Consider the following 25,551-nt stretch of genomic DNA (forward strand, 5'->3'; position numbering starts at 1 on the left):
CCTGTCTGAAGAATAATTTTGGAAATTAAAAAAAATAATAAAACGTGTCGGAACATTTTAAAACATAAAATGTAAAGAAAACCGCTAACAAAAGTCACAAACCAACCAAAATGATACACATACATCAGAGTCTCAAAAATTCAAGATAATTGGGGCTCTTGTGAACTGAGATTAGTGAACCTTGGATTATCTGAAAAATTCTGCCAGATTAAAAATTTACACTATTCAGATGATATAAGGAGGAGCACATTTTATTTACTTCCATAAAAAAAGGTAGTATTGTCTTAACGAAACATTTATCAATCAAATTTGAACATAAACTTCCCTTTTAATTACATATAAAAAAATTTTGATTTTGGTTTTTCACAACGTCTGGTTGTCCGGTGTGCAAGTTTGTAAGGAACCAAAACATGCATTTTGATTGTGTCCAAATCTGTTTCAACAAGTTTTGTTATGACATCTGTATCTAGTATACGCATGTGCATATCTTGGTTAACACAAACACGCTTAGCTGTACAAAGTTCAAACTTTGTATATGCAATTCAGGTGGCATCAAGTTGTGCACACCTCCTTTTTTGATTGCAATTGGATATTTCAAAAAGGATGTTAACACATTCTTGTTGCCAAGCCATGTCAATTTTATTCATCAAGTTACTACCTCCAAGACATTCATCTCTTGTAGTTTATGAATTTTTCATGCCACGAAGGGCTAACGGACTGTAGTCGAACCAATCTCTCAAATGTATTTTTATTATTTACTGTATGTAGTTAATAAGTTTTACAGGAGCAAAAGATTTCTATTTTCAGATTTTATTGATAATAAAGTTTTTGGCAATGAAAAAATTTAACTTAAAATGTAAATGAGGCACCTTGAACTAAGCGGAACCTCAAACTTTCGAGACTCTACTGTATATAGCTTAGAAAGAGCAGCAAATAAACAAAGTGCAAGAAAAGTTGCACATTAAAAATCAGACGCTCGCAATTGCATTAAATCAAGGCACAACTTTTTCATTTTTTTAATGATGTTGGGTAGTTAGAATAACATTTGACAAAAAGTTTTTTTTTTTTTGAATTTTTACAAAAGGTGTAGATACTTTTAAAATGTAATAGAATCAATTTGCAACAAACCTGGCAACATAGGATCAATGCCTTCTACAGGCATTGTTTGAAGATACTGGTGTTCACAAGGATAAAGAGGGACTTTTACCCTAGGATAGCTCATTCTTCCAATATGGTTGGCCCACTAAAATATAAACAGCAAAGAAATATTGAAATAAACAAATTGTTTGACCCACATTTATAAAGTAATCTGTAAAATATTAGCCAGCATTCTAAAAAATGAAAAATATGTTGCAATACAGGTTGAATAAATACACCCATGAGCAAATTGATAGAATTAAAAACTTTCATGATATTTGATTTATACTATAAGTCATCAAAACTTAAGAATGTAGAAAAGCATCTACCATTTGATACGACAAAGGTCGGTAACTAGTCAAGAACCATTTTTCCCCCAATATGATTATTTATTTATTTATTTATTTTTAAAGAGATAAATGTTTGCAAAGAGAGAGAGAGAAAAAACTTAATAATAAAAACAAAATTTCAGTAGGTTATATGGTTTTGTTTGAAGTACAAATTAAATGTAGAAAATGTGAATATGCAATATTAGTGATATTTTTGAGATTGAGGAGGGACACAAAAATTACTCCAACATTGATAGAAATTCAAAAGTTTTTAACTCCATGCGTCTTTCAAGGTTTTGTCAATAAATTTACTTCATGATTTGTTTTCAATAATGCTCCAGCTGAAATTAACTGTTCAGAGTAGTGAGTTGATTCAAAAATTGTCAAAGTCAAAGGATTCCTCCTTTTCTGCCATATGCAGAAGTGTCAGGATATCTTGCTTTTATGGTCAAAAACACTGTATGAATGCAATTATGCAACTTGCTGCACAATCTGCTATGTACGCGGGAATAGATGTTGTGCAGAAGACTTAATGGCAATATTTCAGCTAATTTTTCAACTTCTATTAAACTAAGAGCCACGCATATTACTCTATTTAGCTGTGTGCAGCACTAGAGCAATAGGTAGCCGACCTCTGGCCTAGTTAGACATGTTTCTCTAGTTTTTGTACAGTAAAATAGTTTAGGTTTGGAAATAATTTTTATACCCGTTTGCATTAATAATTGACGAAAAGCTTATTAAAACCATCTTATTTGCTGGGAAAATACGGAAAATATGAAAAACAACAATGAACAAAAGTATATTACTATAGAATAAAACTAAGTAAGCTTTTCTGTTTATGCAAGATTTTTTTTTCTTGTGTAGTCAAATGCTGTTAATACGTAACACTAATTAAGCATTATTTCTCAAATAAATTTTAGCAAACTTACATGACCACCACTATTTACAAAATATTCACATGTAATAAGGCCTTTGTTCGTTTCAACTCCTTTAACCTGGTGCTTGTCATCAGTTATAACACGCTGTACAGAACAGTTTTCTACAAATTTTACACCTGCAATAAAAAGAATAATTAAACAAAAACAAAATCCTCATTTAATAACATAAATACATGATACAGAATGATCGTATTTCAACAAATATTTGCATACTCAACCCATTTTAGCTATTGATTAGGTATTTAAAAAAAGGGTTCAAATTACACCTTCATTTAATGGGTTTCAAACAACCTCTTTGGCAATACAAATACAAATGTGAAGACCAGCAGCAGGGTCTGAGCCCAACTAGGCTGGTCGTAGTCAATTCATAAGTTCCGAATCCCAATGAAGATCAAACGCATGCTTAGAGCTATACACCCCCTTGCTCATTACCTTACATCAAATCTTCAAGTCAGGGGTGAACAGGGCTCCTTTCTCACCAATAAAAATAACTATGAAACAATGAAAACTGAAGAAAATTGAGAGGCGACATTTCCAAAAAAAAAAAAAGCAACAGAGGAAAATAGTGTTTATATTTGGATTCATTGGGTCATTTTACATAAAAATCGGCAAGATTTTTTTCAGAAGCATTTTGAAGGGCTTTTTTAGGCCTTGCAGTGTTATGATAACTTTAATCTGAATCTTATTTCAAATTAAATTAATTATATTTTGAAGATGTAAGTATTGGGGTTACGAGGTAATTTTGTTTAATATGTTAAAATTTTGATATTTTAGACTTAAAACAGCACTAGTGTCGACAAATAAAATTAATGTTTATTATTTGAGTTTGTTGAAACGACAAGAGTGCATTGCTTTTTAACCTTCTTATGATTGATTTTTTTTTATAGGTTTGTTATTTTAACGCACTATATATGTGCCAGGAATCATGTCAGGGCTTGCGCTGTAGCCTGTGTCACTTTTTTTAACAAGCAAAGTTTTCTCAGCATTTGGTGTATTTTTATCATACTTAGTGCTTTTAAACATTAAACTTATCCAATGGAAGTAATGATATTTGAGTGTCATTATTACTTCGGATTCCAAATAAGAAAGGATTGAATAAAACAAGTTTTTTTTCAATGATTTTCTTTAAATCCAGAAAAACTAAACAAAACCTGACACCTCTATCCTGATTATGCTTGTAAGATGACAAGTTTACAAGTACAGAGTAGACTACGATCTTGAGCAGAATTAACTCAACAATTCTATCTTGTTTGCTTTTTGTGAACTTAAATCGTATGAAACACTAGCACTACATCTTGTTTACTATAGTGAGTGATCTTACTACAGTTTAATTTTTCTTTTGTGCGTACTTTCTTTAACTGCTGAAATGATCAATCTTGAGACATTCGATCCTTTTTTGATCAAAATCAAAATAACTATTCTGGTGCATCTATAAGTATCTCATCAAAAAATAAAGTGAATGACCTGAGCGACGAAACACAAACTAGTACAAAATCTGCTCCACATTTGAATGTAGTAAAAAGCTCTTCTGTTAGTGATCTAGGAAAATTGGAAAGAGGCCCTACACATCCGCAACTTATCTACTTATTCTTCCACGGATTTCTCAGGTTTAAAACACACATTCAGTCCCTGCTATTATGACTAGTTTGATTGGCTTGAATACAGTGTGAGTACAGACTGCGTGTTCTGTTTTGCTTCTCAAATGTTTCCTTCCAACTCAAGGGAAAATGTATTATATGAAAAAGGGCAAAACAACTGGAAGAAGATTGGAGACAAACTTGAAAAGCATGCAGTGAGTCAGGCCATTACGTTGGTCAACAGAAACAGTAGAAGTACAAGAACCTTCATATCACAAAAAACTTGTATTTGATCACAGAGATTACTTTAAGAAAATTTTAGATATTTTGCTTTATGTAGATAGGCAAGGAATGCCTTTACAAATACAAATGTGACGACCAGCGACAGGCTCTGGTCCCAGCTTGGTTGGTCCTAGTCAGTTTATAAGTCCTAAATGAAGATCAATAGCCCTCTTAAAGCTGTCCACACCCTTGCTCATTATCACCTCTTCCGGTAAGTTGTTCCATGTGGCCACGACCCTACTAAAGAAGTAATTTTTCTTAATTTCCAGGCTAGCCTGAAATTTGAAAAGCTTAAAACAATGACCTCGCGTCCCGCTTTTCGTGTAAAAATTTAACCCGTTAACATCTTTCATTTTGATAAATTTAAACAACTGAATCATGTCCCCTCTATGTGTCCTTTGATCCAGGCTATACATACGAGGGCACGATGAACACTCAAATAATTGGAACTTTGTGAGCTCTTAAGCAAGTATGATAGAAATGTGAATGAGAAATATGAGCGTTATTTTAACCTCACTGGTCATACAACTCAAAATGAAACTTTAGCAATTGTAGCTGAAGGAGTAATACATAAGGTAGTAGCAGCAGTTAATGGTGCAGAATATTTTTCTCTCATGACGAAGCTAAGTCCCACAAAGTTCAGCAGCTGTGTATTTGCGTTAAGTATTTACATCAAAATGAAATAAATAAAAGAGAGGCTTGTAGCAATGAAAGATGTGTCTCAGTCTAGGATGGTACCACTAATAATAAAGCTGAAAGTCTCTGTCTGGATTGCTCTCTGTCTGTCAGGATCTCAATCTGTCAGGGTCTCTGTGACGCCATAGCGCCTAGATCGTTCGACCGATTTTCATGAAATTTGGCATAAAGTTAGTTTATAGCATGGAGGTGTGCACCTCGAAGTGATTTTCCGAAAATTCGATGTGGTTCTTTTTCTATTCCAATTTTAAGAACAAAATTATTATAAGATGGACGAGTAAATTACGAAATTATCATAACATGGAACTGTAACATGGGCACAAGCCAATTGGCGAGAAAATTCACCATACATTATTTGTAAATATACAGGCGAACCAAAAGACCTTTTAATTTTCTATTACGGGCAAAGCTGTGCGGGTACCACTAGTTTCTTAATAAAATCGGAATGCAGGCCACCATGGTAGGACAATAATATGATGGAGCAAGTGTCATGCCATGCAAATAATCGTTCGAAACGAACATCCTTATGCAATGAATGTGCACTGTTTGGCACACAAAGTAAACCCTGTCCTCATTGATGCATGTCAAAGCAATGGTATGAGCTCTTCTTTTTTCAATGTTTTGCAATCATTGTAAACTGATTTTTCTTATCCCGATACTAGCTCAACAAGTAACTAAAATTAAAAAAACTTCCGACAGAGTCGAAAATGTAGAATCAAGAGGGAAAATTGAAAATCCTTTTAAAAGCATTATACTATTAAAAATCAATTACAAGTATTTTATTTGTTAACAAATAAAAACTGGCAACAGATAAAATTTTAAATCATTGCGTTTAATTTTCTTGTCGGCTAACAATGAATTCGGTTACCAATTATGTGAATAAAGGCTTAGCGGTATTTAAATTCTACTTTAAAAAACGTTATAATTTGCAATCTATATAACACGGAAGATCCAAACATATTCTATCAGATGCAAAAAAAAACTATTTCGGTACTAAATTCTTAAACATGTTTTCAATACAAAAATCACAAAAAAAATTGGAGGTTTTTAATTAATATTTTCTTTAATTAATGTCATGCAAAGACACAACCTAGCTTAAAAACACTCTTGATCAACTCTTCTTTCGAACAAAGTTTTTTCTTTTTCCAAAACCGTGCCATCCAATTAGACGTTAGAGTGCCACAGACAGATACACATACACGTCACACTTATAACCCCCTTCCTTTGTGGGTCGGGGGTTAAAGATGAGAGACCTTCAAAATGAAATGCAAATTAAGAGGTCTGCACCACAAGAAATACAGGGATACTAAATGATCAAGCAGGGCAACAGCTGTTTTGTCCATTCAAAGAAATTTCAGTGATATTGGGTGTTTTCAGCACCATAACTGATGACATAAGGCATCCTAAAGCATCTGAAACTGAAGAACTATTGTCAGCAATAAAGTCTTTAAATTTATTGCTGCTCTGGTAGTTCTTGCCGAATATTTGACTGCTGTAAATGTTAAAGAGTTGTTAAGAAGCAATTCCTGCATTGCTCGATGCCCGACTAGTTTGATAACAGAACTAGAATCAAAAAAGAACAAACCAAACGAGATAAATGGAAAGAAGTGTAATTGTTTTGCACAAGTCATGACTTGTATATAATTCCTTCAGCACAAAATATGGAACAAGAAAGTCAAACGCCACCAAAAAAACGTCCACGAATAATTTCAAATAAATTAGAGGATTACTTTGTACTACATCATCTGTTGGACATAGATAATCCAGTGATGAGATGACAATGGGTGATCTTGAAACAAAGTTAAAGAACAAATTCAGGTGTAGGGCCAATCCATACAGATTCAATGGATGTGTAGTGACAATCAGTCAGTTTCATAAAATATCTGTGTGGGGAATAACGTCCACACATCACGTGTACATCACATGTATACCACACGCTGTTCATGTGGACACCAAATCTTATCCTTTCCAAAGGTAAGACCCCCAAAAGAGTTATTTCAGGTTCCCACTCCACATAAAAAGGTTGCACACCAGCCTCCGCGTTTTTTCTATAACGAATATACCGTTAACTGTATCTACTTTTATATCTAAATGTTGTGGAATAAATAGTTAATTCTAGATAACGTCTACCATAACTTTAACCAAGGGTCATATCACTGGTAAGTGGAAACCTGGAAATTAATTGAATGCAGTAATAATCATTTCTACTACTTTATCGGAGAGGAGATGCTAGCTAGCAGGTTTTGTGCTTCCTTCTCCCTTTCTTTGGAGCCAGATGTCAACCGATAACGCCCCCCTCGCAGCAGCTGCAAGTCAACTTTCACCCCTAGCGCTGAAGCTTCCCCCCTTTTGAAGAACAAATGTGCGACTATGGATATTACAGTGTGACAGCACATCCCTTTACAGCGGTTGGTTGGTTGAGTTGGTTTTTATGGCGCAAGAGCCCTTGAGGGCTATACTGCGCCAAACGATATTTTATTATATGCTATTTATTTTTTTATTAAAGAATATAGTAAATAGAAGCATATTTTGAAGGGGAAAGCATAAAACTTCAAGTGTCAATATTAAAAAAGTGCAGCCGATAAAAACATTTAAACAATTTAAAGATAAAGACCAAATGGACGAAAAAATATCTTGAGAAACAAAGGAAGGACGAAATCACATAACGACCAGACAAACACTAAATTAAAAAGGAGAATCCAATCTCCTGGAGGAAGGAGTACAAATTTCGATGGGGTGGCTCTCCCAGCAACTCCTTCAAAGATGGGTTAAAATTATTAAAATATTTATAACGAATTAGATTAAAATTTGGGCAGTTGCATAAAATGTGCAACACTGTCTGATTTACATCACATGTAATGCATGTTGGAGCTGGTTCATGACATAAGAGATATTTGTGGGTGAATCTGGTATGTCCAATGCGAAGTCGAGCTAATAAGACTTGCTCTCTCCTGGTGATATTTAATAATCCGAAACCTCTAGTGGAGGGATGGATCGAATGCAGTTTATTTTGGATTTCTGAATTCCAAGTCCCCTGCCAATACGTGTTGAGGCTTACAACGATGGCGTTTTTAATATCATTGAAAGGGACACTATTATCAACCAGGATACTTGCAGCTCTGGCAGCTGAATCGGCTGCTTCATTGCCTGCAATACCCACATGACCAGGGATCCAACAAAAAAGAACACGAAAATTATTTTGCATAAGGTTTTTGTATAAAAGATATGACTGGATGACTATAGGATGGCTATTATTATCGCAATGAGTGATGGCTTCCACTGAACTCTTTGAGTCAGTGAATATCACCCACTTTCTATGAACAGATTGGGCTATTGATTCTAGAGATGAAAATATTGCTTTTATTTCTGCAGTAAATACCGAGCAAGATGTGTTTAATTTTTCTGCCGTAACTTGATCATTAATTATTGTGGAAAAGCCGACGTGTTCGTTTGCTTTTGATCCGTCAGTGAAAATGTGTTTATATCCAGAATATTTGCTTTTGATCTCATGAAAGACTTGTTGATAAACTGTATTAGATGTAGTTTGTTTTGGGAATTTAGAGAAATCATTGATTATAGAAGGTATGACTTCGCACCATGGTTCAATTAGTTTTATTGTGTTAACAGTTTTGAAGTCTGATAGCTGCAGGTCTGAGAGTACCAGACGCATTCGGATCCCAAATGTTGGGGTCATCGAAGGCCGGTGTAGAAATAAAGCAACATTAGATGGATTAAAAATGTGGAGATGTAGTGGGTGATTGGTGCAGGGTTTTGTTTTGAAGTAAAAATTTAAAGAAAGTTTGAGGCGTCTATTGTTTAGAGATTGTTCGTGTGCAAGGATATAAAGACTGTTGATAGGCGAAGTTCGAAATGCTCCTGTGCAGATGCGCAGTGCCTGATTATGTATTGGATCCAGACTTTTCAGATAGGTTTTTGCAGCAGAGCCATAAATTTGACATCCATAATCAAGTTTTGAGCGTATCAGAGCCCTGTAAATTCTTAACAGAGACTCTGTATCAGCACCCCAAGAAGTGTTCGCTAAGACTTTAAGGATATTTAATTTTAATGAACATTTCTTTTTTAAATCGTGTATATGCGGTATAAATTTTAGTTTATTATCAAATGTGAGACCAAGGAATTTTCCTTGATCTTTTACAGCTATTGGTTGATTATTGAGGAGAAGATTTGGATCAGGGTGAAGTCCTCTTTTACGGCAGAAGTGGATACAGAATGTTTTTTGAGCAGAGAAAGTGAAGCCATTTTCTTCCGCCCATTGGGTTACTTTATTGATTGCAATTTGAAGTTGTCTTTCAATGATACTCATGTTTGTTGATGAGAAAGAAATTTGAAAATCATCCACAAATATGGTACCTTTTACAGTGGGAGGCAATTGGTCAATTAAGCTATTGATTGCTATAATGAATAGAGTTACGCTTAGTACACTTCCCTGGGGTACTCCTTCTTCTTGAATGAAGGTATCCGATAGAACAGACTTGACGCGTACACGAAAAGAACGATGTTTCAGAAAATTGGAGAGAAAGATGGGTAAATTACCTCGCAACCCATACTCATGAAGGGTTTTGAGGATCCCATACCTCCAGGTACGGTCGTATGCTTTTTCAATATCGAAAAATACGCTGACAAGATGTTTTCGTTTGAGAAATGCTTCTCTTACTGATGTTTCGAGAAGCATTAGGTTGTCTATTGTGCATCTGCCACGCCTAAACCCACTTTGATATGAGGATATGAGATGGTGTGACTCCAGAATGTGCATCAGTCTGGCGTTTATCATCCGTTCCATGACTTTACATAGGCAACTAGTGAGAGCTATAGGTCTATAGCTCTCAGGTTTATCAGATTGTTTATTTGGTTTAAGGATAGGGATAACTATTGCTTCACTCCAGGATTTTGGGAATCTATGTTCAGAATAAATTCTGTTAAAAAGCTGCAGAATATTTTCTAATGAAGACCTGCTTAGATTTTTTAACATGCTATTTTGAATTTGATCTGGACCTGGTGATGTGTTTTTTGATTTTTTTAAGGCAGTATTTAGTTCATGAAGGGTGAATTTTGTGTTGTATTGGTTAAAAATGTTTGAATTAAAATCTAGAACTTTTTGTTCTTTGCGTGATTTGATGGTTAAAAATTTTGAGCAATAGTTATTTGCACTGGAGACTTCTGTCAAATAAGTCCCCATGCAGTCAGCCACCTCTTTGTAATCGGATAAAATACGACCATTATTCTCCAGAATGGGTGCACAAGATGTATTGTAGTTGCCAACGATTTTTTTTATTTTACCCCATACAGTCTTGGATGGGGTGGACGTCGTGATTGTGCTGACGTAGGCCTGCCACGAGTCCCGCTGGCTCTTCCGTCGAATCCTTCGAGCTTCAGCACGAGCTCGTTTAAGTGCCACGAGATTTTGTGTGGTTGGATAACGACGAAACGTGTTCCATGCCTTTTTTTGTTTCTTATGAGCCTCCTGACAATCAAGGTTCCACCAAGGCTTAGGATACTTGATCCTGCCTTTAGTGGTTTTTGGTATAGCAGCGTTAGCTGCGTTTAAGATGATGTCGGTTACTTGCTTTACCGCTACATCGATATCAATATCAGTCACGTCTTCTGATTTAATTTCTACCAACTGGGTAAATGCTGCCCAATCAGCTCGATCAATGCGAAGTCGAGCTTGCTGATGCTGCTGATGGCCGCAGCGTCCAGTAGAGGTTATCCTGATAGGAAAGTGGCCACTGGAGTAGAGTCCACCCTCCACCTGAAAATCCCAACGTGGCAGAAAAGAAGGTGAGCATATTACGAGATCGATGGCATGGTAAGATTGGGTAGAAAGATGAAAATAAGTATTTTCACCGTTATTAAGGATGCAGAGATCATTGTCTTCAATAAAATTTTCTATTGTTAAACCTCTACTGTTGAAGTCTGGACTCCCCCAGAGAGGATTATGGCCATTGAAATCCCCCAAGATGACAAATGGAGGAGGAAGTTGATCAACCAGTGTCTGCAACTCCACGCTTCTTAAGTCATAGGAAGGTGGGATATATACAGAACAAACTGTGAACAGCGAGTGAAGGTGAACGCGCGCAGCTACTGCTTGCAGGGATGTGTTGATATTGAGCTGGCTAGATGCATAATCATTGTTGATTAGCAATGCCACTCCTCCACAACGACGGTCTCCTGACAAGCAGTCCTTGCGGTACATGTCAAAACCTTTCAACCTCGGTCTATCAGCAGGGGACAGAAATGTTTCTTGCAGACAAAATATGGCCGGTTGGTAATATTCGACAAGATCCTTGATGTCCATGACATTATGCGAGTAACTCTGACAATTCCAAGAAAGAATGCTCAGGGCCATAGAGAAAAGAGGAAGGAGAAACGGCCGAAAGAAGAGGGGGCAGCTCATGAAGGAGGATGGTCCGTCCATCCTTCATCGTCGGATGGCGGAAGGTCTTCGAATTCGACATCCTCGTCCTCCTCTTGGGGAGAAGGTTGTTGAAGTTTTTCAATTTGGGACTTTGTTAATTTTACTTTCTTGCTAGAAAGTAAAAAGTCCTCTTTTTTAAAATTATAAAATTTTGGGGGCCTCTGTTTAGAGACTACCCCAATTTTTGCGCGCGTTTGAATAATTTTCTTTTTTTCCACAGTTTTGTTTTGTTTTTGATCAGTTGGTTTTTTTAAAATTATTGTAGATGGGTAACTTGAACTCGGGATTTGTGTACTTAATATTTTAGTTTCGTTACTATTTTTTTGTGGAGGCTTAGGGGTATTGAGTTGTTTATTTTTTGATTTAGTGCTGGTTATTGTATTAATAATTTGAGGATCTGTTTGTGTGCTGGTAGAATTGAATACTTTTCTAACTGCTGCAGCATATGAAAGTCCGGCTGAAGGCGTACGAGACTGAACAATTTTTCTGGCATCTGGATATGATATGTTCTGAGTGGTTTTGATTACTTGTATTTCCTTTTCGGAGAGCCAGTTTGGACATTTTCTAGAGTAGGACGGGTGATCTCCTTTGCAGTTGACACATTTATATTCCTTTTTGCATTCATTGCTGTCGTGGCCGGGCTCAGCGCACCTGGCACAAGTTTCTGCACTACGGCATGACAGTCTGGAATGCCCAAAGCGCTGGCACTTAAAGCACCGTAGCGGGTTAGGAATATATGGTCTAACAGGGCAGGAGAGATAACCAGCTTTGACACGTGAAGGGAGGATAGGCGTACTAAAAGTCAGAATAATATGTTTAGTATTCTGCATTTCGCCATTGCGTTTAATAGTGATCCTCTTCACTCCACTTACGTGTTGGTCTTTCATTTCTTCTAGAATTTCCTTCTCTGATGTAAATAGAAGGTCTGGCTCCGAAATAACTCCCCGAGAAAAGTTAAGAGTTGAGTGAGCTGTAACTGTACATAGATATGAGCCTAGTTGTTTGATAGCTAGAATAGGTTGAACTTGTTTAGGATGTTTGATTTCAACTAATAGTTCGCCAGTGCGTAGCTTTTTTACTGATTGGAACTCGCCGATAAGATTTATTAATGCCTTGTTAATTAAGAATGGGGATACAGCGGTAAATGTTAGATTTTCGTTCCTTTTGATAATAAAGAATTTTGCAGATGTAAGCGATTCAGTCTGACGCTCCCCACAAGGGGGAGAAGTGTTCTTTGTGTTTATATCCATAAAAAAACCAGAGAACTAGGGGGAAAAATGGGGTCTAGCCCCTGTGTAGCCCCCCTACACAGAGGTAAGGCTGCGTACGACAGGGTTCGCCTGCTATCCCTGAAGCCTCCCGTTTGAGGCACCGACTACCCCCGGTACCACGCAGCCATAGGCACGGTTGACACACCTTGGCTTAGGGGTTTTCGTCCGCATTTGGTAAGTGTGATGAGGGAAGGAAGGGAAAAAAATCCCCTCCCGCCGATATTCTGTTTGAGCAACTGGGGGTTCACTACTCCTCCCAAGAGCTCGCCCCGAACTCACCACACCGCAAGCCCCCCCACCACGACAAGGTAAACGGACACGGGGGGGCCCTTTACAGCGGAATTACAGCCGATGAAACGAAATATGCAGCGTTAGTTGCTAATATTGACGATATAATACGATTGCTATGTATAATCTATAATCCATCGGACATTGTACTTAATCCTCCAGTGCAAAATAAGTACCAGGCTCTTTCACAGTAACTCATATCGGATTTTGCTGAATCGAAGGCTCAAACCATAAAGAAACTACTAACCGACCTCCAGCTGGAAGATGACCGTCCTCCTTCAGAAAATGAAGGAACTCTTAGCGAATAGCTTAGATAACAATTTTCTGAAGAACTTGTTGATGCAAAGAATGACACATTTCAACAATTTTATCTGCCAGTTCCAAGTAATTAGATAATTTATTGAAAATAGTAGATAAAGTCGCGGAAGTTTCTATGCCGCACTCTGTTTTCGCGACACCAAGCAGTGTTCAGACGCCCACTCCCAAATCCCCCATGGAGAAGTCAGAGCGTCAAATTTCGGAGCTCACTGGTAAAATCGATGAGCTATCCACTTCATCAAACTCCTGCTCTCCATGCTGCAGAAGTTCGTACAACTGCCAGAGTTCCCATTCGAGAAATGAACTGTGATCCAGTAGAATATGATATTATCATTGCAGTTTCAAAAAATACAAAAGAAATGTACTGCACCTTGCAATTTCAATGATAAAAAAAATGGTCTAACTCTACCATAGCTGGGGATAACAGAACAATTTTCCAAGTCCAGCAGATTATTTGTTTTTGATTGCAAAACTAGTTAAAAATTTTTAATTGACAGTGGTTCAGAAATTTTGGTTCTGCCTCCTTCAGCTCTAGAAAAGCGAAACTCCACCACAGCATTTTCCTTGTGCGCAGCAAACAACTCAAATTCCTGAGTATGGAATGGTTCATCGGCAATCTGACCTTGGACTTACAATAAATTTTCCCTGGACATTTGTCATTGCTGACGTCACTTGCCCCATCATTGGATCTGAATCTCTGAAACATTTTAACCTAATAATTGACCTATGCAAATAATGTTTGATGCATCCTGAAATGGCTTTACGTGCTTTTGGGAGTGTTTAACCAACTCTTCAAAAATCGGTATATTTAGTGTGAGAAAATTCCTGTGCATTTCAAGAGATCCTCAAAGACTTCCCAGAATTAACGAACCCCACGCTAATTCGGAAGTCAATTCTATAGAGTATTCTTTCATATTAGTAAATATATTTAATTATCTATTAAAATAAATATAAAATTAGAGTAAATATTTCTTTATATAAAATTAGTGATCCAGTATCTTAACTGTAGCCAAAATGTGATTGGTCAACAGCCAGAAGCTAATTTAAATATGATGAAATCAATGGACCAATCAGGTGTTGGCTGCACATGTAACTGCATTTACAACTGTTGACTTTCAGCCACATATTTTGCTTTTTCACTGTGTGTTCAGTTGCTGTATCTTGCAAGAAGCAAGTTGTGTTCTATGTTGAATAAAAGGTTTTTACAGAAAGGTTTTCACTCTGCTGATTTAAAATGGATAAGTTACTTTGAATTTCATAATAAATTCCGCACTCAACACAGCATAACATCATAACCCGAGGCCCACTTGTGTTTTCGGCGTGCTCCATCTGGTGACCGGAGCAGAAGTCCCAAAGTAGTCCATCGTAAAACTAAAATCATAGATAATCGAATAAATTCCTTTGAACTAGTCAAGGTATACGGACAAAGATATTGTAACTGCTGCAGACAAGTACAGGGGTTTTACAGACGAACTAGGACATTCTAGCTTGCTAGTAGCAGAGATTAAGATGTGGAGGAACAAATGGTTGTCTATACGCAGTTCTCCTACAACAGCTATCGGTGCACTGAATGAGCTAGACCCTACGTTTTTACCATTCATTGCTGTTCTTCTCCAAATTTTTGCAACAGTTCCAGTTACAACTGCAACAGCAGAACAATGTTTTTCTACCCTAAAAAGGATGAAAAACTATTTAAGAAGCACAATGGGAGAAGTGCGGCTAAATGGACTTGCTCTAGTAAATGTGGCTAGAGATGGAGAAGTATCTGTCGAAAAATAATCTAACTCTTCAGCAAAAGTAAGGAGAGGAGAATGTGCTAGGAAAACTGGGAGCATGTCAAATAATATTTAAAGTATTTTGCTTTGAACTAGAGTAACAAATTAAATCGTCTTATTTTCTTGCAACTAATGTGCCGCCCACTATGTTTTTAAAAAAATGTTTCATAATTATTGTCATGTATTATAGTTAGTCATGTATCTATTTAATCGGAATCGCTATTCTACCTCTAACTGCAACCGCTCCCTGACCAACGTTATTGTTCACTTCATCATCCATCATGCGGTGCGTGCTTATGACGCAGCACTATTAAACTTAATCTTACTGAATCTCATCTATGTCCTTATTTCAAAACCATCTAAGTTCATAAACATATATATAACATGGTGTCAGAAGAAAATATTACTTGCAGATTTCGAAAAGTGCCATATTTTTAAACTTATTTTTCGTTGTGTGGACTTAAGCATCTAGAGTCAGCATGGCGCATCAACTTCTTCAGATGGAAATATTCGTTCCTGGAGATAACCCAGCAGAGGCTTGGAGCGACTGGAGACAGAAATATGAACTGTTTGAAACTGCAGTAAAGTACAGCAAGGAAGATGACGAAACTCGAATCGCTTTGTTGCTAAGCGTCATTGGAAAATCCTCATACAAAGATTACTTAACTTTCGACTTTCCAACCCTTACAGCTGGTCAGACAAGAACTGTCAAGCAAGTTTTAGATAAATTTGATGACCACTACAAACCATATCGTAACGTAACACTCGCAACTTTTGTGTTCAACAATATGTATCAGAAACCAGGTCAGAACTTCGACTCGTTCGTTACAGAAATCAAGCTGCAAGCAGATCAATGTGAGTTCGATGCTGCTTACGATCGGAACATTAAGGATCGCATAATTCAGGGGTTACGCGATGATGTTTTGCGTGAACGCCTGCTTAGGGAACCAGAACTCTCATTAAAAAAGACTGTAGAAATCTGCAAGTCAGCTGAGCTCTCAAAATTGCACTCTCTTGCAATGTCACAGCAATCTTCATCTAAGCAAGTTGATGCAATCAGCCATCAAAAATCCAAGAAGCTCCAGGGTCAAGGTAACTCAAGCACAAGTACACACCAATTTAAGCTAAATCCTGCCAAGAAAAATGCATCTCAAGTGCAGAGAAAACGACCATGCTCCAGATGTGGGTCACAACATGCTCCCCGGAATTGTCCAGCTTATGGCAAAACCTGCCACAACTGCCAAATGCAAAACCATTTTGCTAGCGTTTGCAGACAGCAAAGGAGACATCCAAAACAGCACTCGCAAGTGTCAACAATTGAATGCTCTAACCCTAATGTGGCATACATTGGGACAATATCAACATCATCTGATTGTGATTGGCTTCAACAAATTTTTGTAAATAGTTTCCCCATTGTTTTCAAGTTGGATACCGGTGCTCAAGTAAATGTGCTTCCTTTTTCTATATTTAAAAGTCTCAAAAATTCGCCAACACTTGTTCAAACATCTCTTCAAGTGTGTACATATACGGATGATGCCTTACCAGTTGTTGGTAAAAGTGTTTTACAGTGTGAAGTTAATAATCAGTGTTATGCTCTTACCTTCCACATAGTGAATCTTAGTGTGCAGCCAGTACTAAGTGCGGCTGCATGCAGTCATTTAAATCTCATCAAACGAATCGACACCACATCACAAGAAAGTGGAAAGTGCATCAACAGTGTTTCTACCAAGTGTGTTTCAAATGTTAATTCATCTAATAATAGCGTTCCTCCTCCTAACACATCTTATACACCTAAGCTGTCAAAATTAATTGAAGAGTATAGTGACATTTTTGAGGGTGTGGGTCGCCTACCCGGGAAACATAAAATCATTTTAAATGAAAATGCAGTTCCCGTTATAGCTGCATCACGCAAAATCCCATTGGCATTAGAAAATAAACTCAAGGATGAACTCTTGAGAATGGAACACAATGGTATAATTGAAAAGGTGACAAAACCGACTGATTGGGTTAATCCAATAGTTGTGGTTCCTAAAAAAGACGGTTCTCTACGAGTTTGTCTTGATCCTCGTCCTCTCAACAAATACATCAAGAGACAACACTATCAAATCCCAACGCAGGATCAACTCTTATCAAAGCTCAAGGGCTCAAAAATCTTTTCCCTTGTAGATGCAAAAAATGCCTTCTACCATATCCAACTAGACGAAGAAAGTGCTGATCTGTGTACTTTCATTACACCATTTGGTAGATTCCGTTTCCTCGTAATGCCTTTTGGTTTATCCTGTGCGCCGGAAGTGTACCAAATGGCCATGGACAACATTTTTGAAGGTTGTCCAGACATCGCTCCATATTTTGATGATATTATGGTGTACAGTGCAAACCTAGAAGACCATTGTGAAAAGCTAAGAAAGGTATTTCAAATTGCTAGGCAAAGTGGTTTGAAACTAAACAAAGATAAGACCAAGATTGCTGTTTCTAAGCTACAATATTTAGGCCATATAATTTCACCAGATGGTATTTCCCCTGATCCTAAAAAAGTTTCAGCAATATCCGATTTTCCTGTTCCTACCAACAAACAAGAATTAATGAGATTCTTAGGTATGGCCACATATCTCATGAAATTTGTGCCTAAGTTCTCACAGGAAACGTCTATTTTAAGAGATCTGCTAAAGAAAGACACAAATTGGATTTGGGACTCTCATCATGATGAAGCATTCTCAAAAGTTAAAGACTTGCTACAGTCATCTACAATTCTCCAATTTTTTGACAGAGATAAACCCATAGTGCTCTCTGTAGATGCAAGTTCTTTTGGAATTGGTGGAGTTCTTCTCCAGAATCGCCAAGCAGTTGCATATACTTCTGCAACTCTTTCCGAGGCTCAGTCAAGGTATTCTCAAATCGAAAAAGAACTCCTTGCTATTGTTCATGCTTGTGAACATTTTCATTATTTTGTTTTTGGCCAGCATGTAGAAATTGAAACTGACCACAAGCCCCTCCTAGGCTTAATCCACAAACCATTTGAAAAAATATCACCTAGACTGCAAAGACTGTTATTGAGGCTTCAGAGATATTCTTTCAAACTAACACACGTTCCTGGAAAATATTTAGCTGTCGCTGATGCCTTGTCCAGAGCACCCTTGCCAGCACATCCTGTCTCAACATCAGATATTGACTCTGCTCAACTAATGGTTTCCTTGCTGGTACAAGCATCAAAATCCAAGCTTGATAAAATCAGTCTGGAATCGCAGAATGATGCAGAACTTAAAAGTGTAAGAAATTACATCACAAATGGATGGCCCCAGAATAAACACAGTGTGACTCTACAAGCACAACCATATTGGCATTGCCAATCTGAACTGCATATAGAGAATGGCCTCATCTGTCGTGGACAGCGATTGCTGATTCCCAAGTCTTGTCGTGAAGATATTTTGCAACATCTCCATGTTGGGCACCGAGGCATAGTGTCATGCAAAAATCTTGCTCGTCAATCTCTCTACTGGCCAGGTATGAACACCGACATTGAAAATATGGTTTCACACTGTACCATCTGTCAACAAAACCAAAGGTCAAACATCAAAGAACCACTGTTAGACAGAAAGCTTGCTGAGCGACCATGGCAAAAGGTTGCAATTGATTTTTTTCACCTCTCATCAGTAACATATCTTTTAATTGTTGATTATTTTTCCAAATATATTGAATTGCAACATTTGCACCACACAACAGCTAGCACAGTTATTAATGCTTTGAAAACTTGCTTTGCTCGTTTTGGAGTTCCTGAAGAAATTGTCAGAGACAATGGACCACCATTTGATTCCAAAGAGTTCAGTGAATTCTGTACAAGTTGGGATATACTCCACAACCCATCTAGCCCAGGATACCCCCGTTCAAATGGACAGGTTGAAAGATGTGTACAAACCATCAAATCAAGCCTCAACAAAGCTGCTCAAGACAATAAGGATCCTCATCTAGTTTTGATAGAGTACAGAAACACTCCCATGGATGGTCTGCCTTCTCCAGCTGAGATCTTAATGGGTCGTCGGATTCGCACCCTGATTCCAGTTCTACCGTCACTGCTCAAACCTCATTACGACTGTAGTGATGTCCAAAATCGTCTACATCTGAGGCAACAACGTCAACATAAATATGACCTGCATACACGCCCGTTAGAGCCATTGCATAATAACCAAGTAGTATTGTTTCAGCATAATAAAGAATGGTGCAAAGGAAAAATTTGCAAGGTTGGACCTCAGCCTAGGTCTTACTGCGTGAGAGCTGAGAACGGTAGAGTTTATCGAAGAAATCGTTTTCACATTAAAATTTTTAGATCTGCACAGCCCATCAACAATGAATCAACGGCAGAGGATCTGTTTGTAGTCCCAACAACCAACCAGATTATTACTCCAGTAACTGTAACACCTAGCTCTTGTACTGTGACTCAGACTCCTGCTGCTACAACCTTAACGACCCGTACGGGCCGATTAATTAAACCCCCATCAAGGTTCAGAGACAATTAAACATTGGTATTTAGATAATAATGATGATAATTGTAATTTTTCTTATTATTATTATATTTGATTTCACCTGTATTTTATATTCGGAATTTTTTTTTTTTCTCTTCAACTACTTTTGTGTGTTCTTTATATATATATATGTGTGTTTTTTTCCAAAAAAAAAAAAAGGGAGATGTCATGTATTATAGTTAGTCATGTATCTATTTAATCGGAATCGCTATTCTACCTCTAACTGCAACCGCTCCCTGACCAACGTTGTTGTTCACTTCATCATCCATCATGCGGTGCGTGCTTATGACGCAGCACTATTAAACTTAATCTTACTGAATCTCATCTATGTCCTTATTTCAAAACCATCTAAGTTCATAAACATATATATAACAATTATTTCAAAAATTATTCTTTTGAACACTTTATTCGTGTATTTCACGTTTCAAACGTAAAAAAAAAAATGCATATCTGCCAACATCTACTGGGAAAAAATTTAGTAGATGCTTAAAAAATCCAGTGGATGATTATGACAGATTTTTCATTGTTATTTAGGGAAGAACAGGGATTTCTTATTAGCCTTCTTGTGCAACCAAATGTTTCTTACATCATATACACAATCAAGCAAAATGATCAAAATCCAGGAATCTCCCGAAAAAACCAGTAGAGTTGGCAGGTATGAAAATGCTTATTTTAAATAACAAATGTCCTAAATTTTTTGTGACAAGGATGCTGAATGATATTTTATCCTTTTTTTAAATATTTTGTACAGACCTAGGTTACCCCCTGCCGCCTTATCCAAGTTCTAAATCTGCCACTGTTCCCAGCCTTCGATTATTTTTTTTAATGAGATTGTGCAACAGTTTAAGTTTTCTTTTGTGTGCACTTTCTTTAACTGCTGAAATGATCAATTCTCGTGATATTCGATCCTTTTTTGATCAAAATCGAATTAACTCATCTGGTGCATATATAAGTTCCTCATCAAAAAATAAAGTGAATGATGTGAGCGACAAAACACTAACAAGTACAAAATCTGCTCTACATTTGGCTGCAGGAAAAAGTTCTTCTGTTAGCGATCTAGTAGAAAGAGGCTCTGTGTAACCACAAATAATCTTTTATCCTTTCACAGATTTCTTAGGTTCAAAGCACATATTCAGTCCTAGCTATTATGCCAAGTTTGATTGACTTGAATACAGTGTGAGTACACACTGAGTGTTCTGTTTCGCTTGTCCAATGTTTCCTTCCAACTAAAGAAAAAATGTGTTTTCTGAAAAGGGGCTAAATAACTGGAAGAAGCTTGGAGACAAGCTGGGAAAACAAGCCTAGTGAGTCAGGCCCATACATTGGCAATGTCGAAATTGGCATGTTTTAAAAAACCAACGAAATCGGTAGCAGTACTAGTATCTTCATCTCACAAAAAATTTGTATTTGATAACAGAGATTACTTTAAGAGAAATTTAGATATTTTGCTTTATTTAGCTAGTCAAGGAAAGCCTTTACAATGGCACGATGAACACTCAAATAATAAAGGAATAATTTAAAACTTTGTGCAGAAAGTATACAACTCAATTCGCCTGTATTTCGCTAGCACTGAGTAACGTTGCTTTGTTTACATCTGATTTCGAGTGTCGATGTTTTGTACGTCTTTCTGACGATGAATGCTGTTTGCAACAAAAGAAAGTCTGGTAAAAGATCCAAAAAAGGAAATTTCATGGCAATAAATACAGGAAAAGTCTCCATTGATGGTGTTTCATGTTTCATTGAAGCAGATAAAAAAAAGCTCCATAGCAAAGAAATTAGAACATTCATTTTGCCATTATGAAGAAATGAAAAGTGAAGCAAGTAAAAATTTCATTGGCTACAGAATTATTGACATTTCTTTGTTACTTTCTGCTTTTTCTGGAATTGCCTGCTGCTCTCTCTATATTCCATACTAAATTAAAAACTTGATGAAAATTAAAGATAGTAGATTTTCTAGAGACTAATAATCTATTGACTAGTTTTCAGTACGGTTTTAGGAAAGGTAAATCTTATGTAACTAATTTATTACATTTCTATGACAAAGTTACCATGGCTTTGGACAATGAGAAGTCTGTAGATGTTGTTTACATTGATTTTCAAAAAGTTTTCGATAAGGTACCGCATGTTGCTCTACTTAGCAAATTAGCTGATATAGGAATAGGAGGGAAAACTTTCATTTGGGTAAAAAACTGGCTGACCGGAAGGAAACAAAGAGTAGTTCGTAAGGGGAAATTATTCTAATTGGAGTGAGGTCTTAGGGGGGGTTCCTCAAGGATCAGTGTTAGGGCCTGTTTTGTTCATTGTCTTTATGAACGATATTCACAAAAATATTTCTGGGAACATGAATTGCTTTGCTGATGATGTCAAAGTTATGGGGACTGTAGAAAATGAAGAGCAAGCAAATCAGCTTCGAGAGGATCTAAATCATATTATGGAGTGGGCTGATAAATGGGGTATGGCTGTTAATGTTGGGAAATGTCAAGTGCTACATTTAGGACATGGAAATAAGTGTACAAATTATTATTTGCAAGGTTCAGTCATTAGTCAGGCTGACAAAGTTACTGATCTGGGGGTCTTAATAAGTCAGGATTTAAAGTTTAGCCAACAGTGCAACATTGCTAGCAACAAAGCCAATAAGATGCTTGGGTTTATCAATAGATCTATTTCAAACAAATCTAAAGAAGTTCTTCTGCCCTTATATAGAAGTTTGGTAAGACCCCATTTGGAGTATGCTGTTCAGTTTTGGTCTCCTTATCTTAAGAAAGATATTAATGTATTGGAAAGGGCTACAAGGCTAATAAGTGGACTTTCCCATTTAGATTATGATTCCAGGCTCAGAATGCTTAAAATGTAGTCTTGAGCAAAGAAGAAACCGAGGGGACATGATTCAGCTGTTTAAATTTATTAAAACGAAAGATGTTACGGGGCTGAAGTTTAGCACTGAAAACAGGACAAGGGGTCATTGTTTTAAGCTATTTAAATCTCAGGCTAACATGGATATTAGGAAAAATTATTATTTTAGCAGGGTAGTGGAACCTTGGAACAGCTTACCGGAAGAGGTGGTAATGAGCAAGGGAGTAGACAGTTTTAAGAGGGCCATTGATCTTCACTGGGGATTGTAATTTGACTAGGACCAGTCTAGCTGGGCCCAGAGCCTGTTGCTGGTCGTCACTTTTGTATTTGTATAAAAATTGATGAAATTTCAAGGTATGGATTATCATCTAAGTTTGAAGTGCATTGTACAGAATGCAATAATGCAACATCAATTAGAAGCTGTCAAATGATTGGAGGGAGGAAGAACATTTCTGAAATTATCAGGTGTGCTGTGTTTGCCATGAGGTTTGTTGGACAAGGTGCTTGTGGACTAAAAACCTTTTGCACAGTGATGAGTTTACCGCCCCCTGTGGCACAAAAAGCCTACAACAAAATCAATGAAAAGATATTGACTACTATCAAGTTTCTTTCTTAGTCATCAATGAATGCTGCAGCTGTTGAAGAAAAGTTCACATCGGAGGATCCCAAAGGCATAACAGTTAGTGAAGATGGTAGTTAGAAGACGAGAGGCCATACTTTACTTATTGGATTGTCTTTACTCATTGGCTCAAAATCGGGCAAAGTTATTGATATTGACGCGATGTCATCCTATTTGAAAGGTTGCGACTCCTTCAAAGGTCCAAAGTACAAGTCCAGTACAAAAGGTGGCTTTTATGGCATCAAAGCAATTGTCGAAAAAACCACAGCGGTTCTTCTGGCAAAATGGAGATTGATGGCATGAATAGGATGTTTCTGCGGTCAGAAAAAGAGCGAGGGGTGAAATATCTCAACTATATTGATGACGGTGCCGTGAAAACCTTTGCTGCAGTTTCAGAAATTTCCCCTTATGGTGAACAATTTCCAGTTAAAACGATTGAATGTGTTGGACATGTCAAAAACTCATGGGGACTAAACTTTGCAAATTAAAAGCAAGTTATGGGAGAAAACAGCTCTCTGATAGAAAGACAATTTGGGGGAAAGGGAGGCTAACTGACGGAATGCTAAAAAAACTGACAACCAATTATAAAAACACGGTTCGGGAAAATGCAAATAGTGTGGTTAGTATGATGGTCTGTATGGACACATTCAAGTAGTTTGGATGAAGAACCAATGTCTGTCTGACCAACCATTTTTTTTTGTCCAAAGGGACCAAACTCGGCATAAAAACTGTATACCAGAGGCTGTTTCACAAGTTATGAAGCCAATTTTCAAAGCTTTTTGACATTCCGCGCTTCATGTATCAAAATCTATTTGATGTTTCAGTAATAAACTCTTCTTCAATTTAAAGGTATTAAGTTTTACCATATTTTATTATTTTTTTCATCAGTAAAAATTTGAACTTAAAAAAAATTACTTTAAAACTTAAATTGTTTTGTTTCATAAAATTTTATTTTCAGCACATTTAGTGCACTATTATTTTTCATTTAAGATGTTAAATATGCGAATATGACTATATTTTGTTACTGCACTCTGCACAACCAAACACATTTTTCTTAAAGTTAAAGAAAAATGTAACCAAAAACACTAAAAAATGTTAAACAAAATTATTTTAATGCTTATTTTCTTAAATAAATTAATAGTGCGAAAACTCCATGTGAAATCTGGATAATTTCTGAAATATAAAGCTTTAGAAAATGATTCTTTCACGAATGTACGGGAGTGTTTTGAAGTCCTGAGACTCCTTAAAACCCTTTGGGGTAATTGCCTACACTGGTGTTCCCAAGCAACATAGAAATAGTAAATTAGATGTAGGGGGAAAAAAAGGGGTACTCATTGTTTATGAATTCAAAACCAAGGGGTATCGAATTTGGTTTCCTGATAATGATAAGATTAGAGAAATTATATATGTTTCATTTAAAGAGAATTGTTTCTATAAAACTGAATTTCCTAATACAAGCAGTGGAGCAGCGTTGTGCTGCATTACCTGGTCTAAAACTTTTGACTCGGATAATGAATCTAGTAGCCATGAAATGATTCATCTCCAAATCCCGGCATTGCCGGAAGTTCCAGAGGGGTGTGGCATGCGTTACGCTGTTGGAGGTGTGACGTACCTCGTCAATGCAGCTTCAGCCAATTGCATTTGGCACGTGTAGTGAGCATTGGTTTCTTGTTTTATGTGGCTTTAGCGCATGAATATGGTAATGAAGTGAAAGATAAAATAATCTTGTTTAAGGAGTTTCACCACAAGGATTCAATGTAGAGCATCCAACAAGGTCGGTCACAATTTTCCCCGATGCCAAGACATCACCCGAAGAAGAAGCCTGGCACAAGTATGAAGGATAACGGCGTAGTGGCTCTTCTCAGGACCAACGAGGAAAACCCCGCCAACAAAACCGTCCCTTCGGAAATACGTACCCTCCTTCGTTCCTATGGTTATACAACCGACATCTCCTTTGCCGTTTCACGGGATTCGAACTCTGAAGACGACATGGATGAGCATGAGCAAGACGCCATGGAAATAGACCTTTGTTAACTTTGTGCAACTTGTCAATATAACCATGCAAATATTGTGGAGGAACTTGAAGACCCATACACATCAGCTAAAAGAATTGGACGTATAGCTTGTGACATCAATAAGCATGATTTTTGACGTCGTCGAGGAAGGTTTCGACAATGGAGCAGTAGCAGTCAGCTGCTTTCTGCATAGCAACAGAACCTGGCAACCGTTCCTGGTAGACAAGCAACCTAGAGTTCACCGTATTTGCTGTATGTTATTGAGAGTGCAAAGTTATTTTTTTTATCCTTTTTCTAAGTATAAAATGCATTCTGAATATTGTGAAAACCATGATAACAAAGAAAAAGACAATATGTTGAAAAAAACCTGATAATCAACAATAAGGACCCATATTTACTGTGAAAAAATGAACTTTCAACTAAGCTATCTGACTTGACGGACTTGTTGACTAATATCGTGATTTATTTGATTGATGGCTTTAGTGCCAATGCATTGGAAG

The 25,551-nt window shown here is 37.0% G+C and overlaps 1 protein-coding gene across 1 annotated transcript in view; it reads right to left on the reverse strand.

Annotated features, from left to right (window-relative positions):
* The window catches only part of LOC129229597 (pyruvate dehydrogenase phosphatase regulatory subunit, mitochondrial-like), a 164,940-nt gene that overhangs the window by 51,467 nt on the left and 87,922 nt on the right, over positions 1 to 25,551 (reverse strand). The window contains exons 6-7 of the mRNA XM_054863934.1: positions 2,396 to 2,520; positions 1,129 to 1,243 (exon numbers count right to left, since the gene is read on the reverse strand). Of these exons, the coding sequence (XP_054719909.1) occupies positions 1,129 to 1,243; positions 2,396 to 2,520 (240 nt within the window). The remainder of the gene's footprint in view (positions 1 to 1,128; positions 1,244 to 2,395; positions 2,521 to 25,551) is intronic.

This window comes from Uloborus diversus, chromosome 9 (genome assembly GCF_026930045.1).
Source record: "Uloborus diversus isolate 005 chromosome 9, Udiv.v.3.1, whole genome shotgun sequence".
NCBI lineage: Eukaryota > Metazoa > Arthropoda > Arachnida > Araneae > Uloboridae > Uloborus > Uloborus diversus.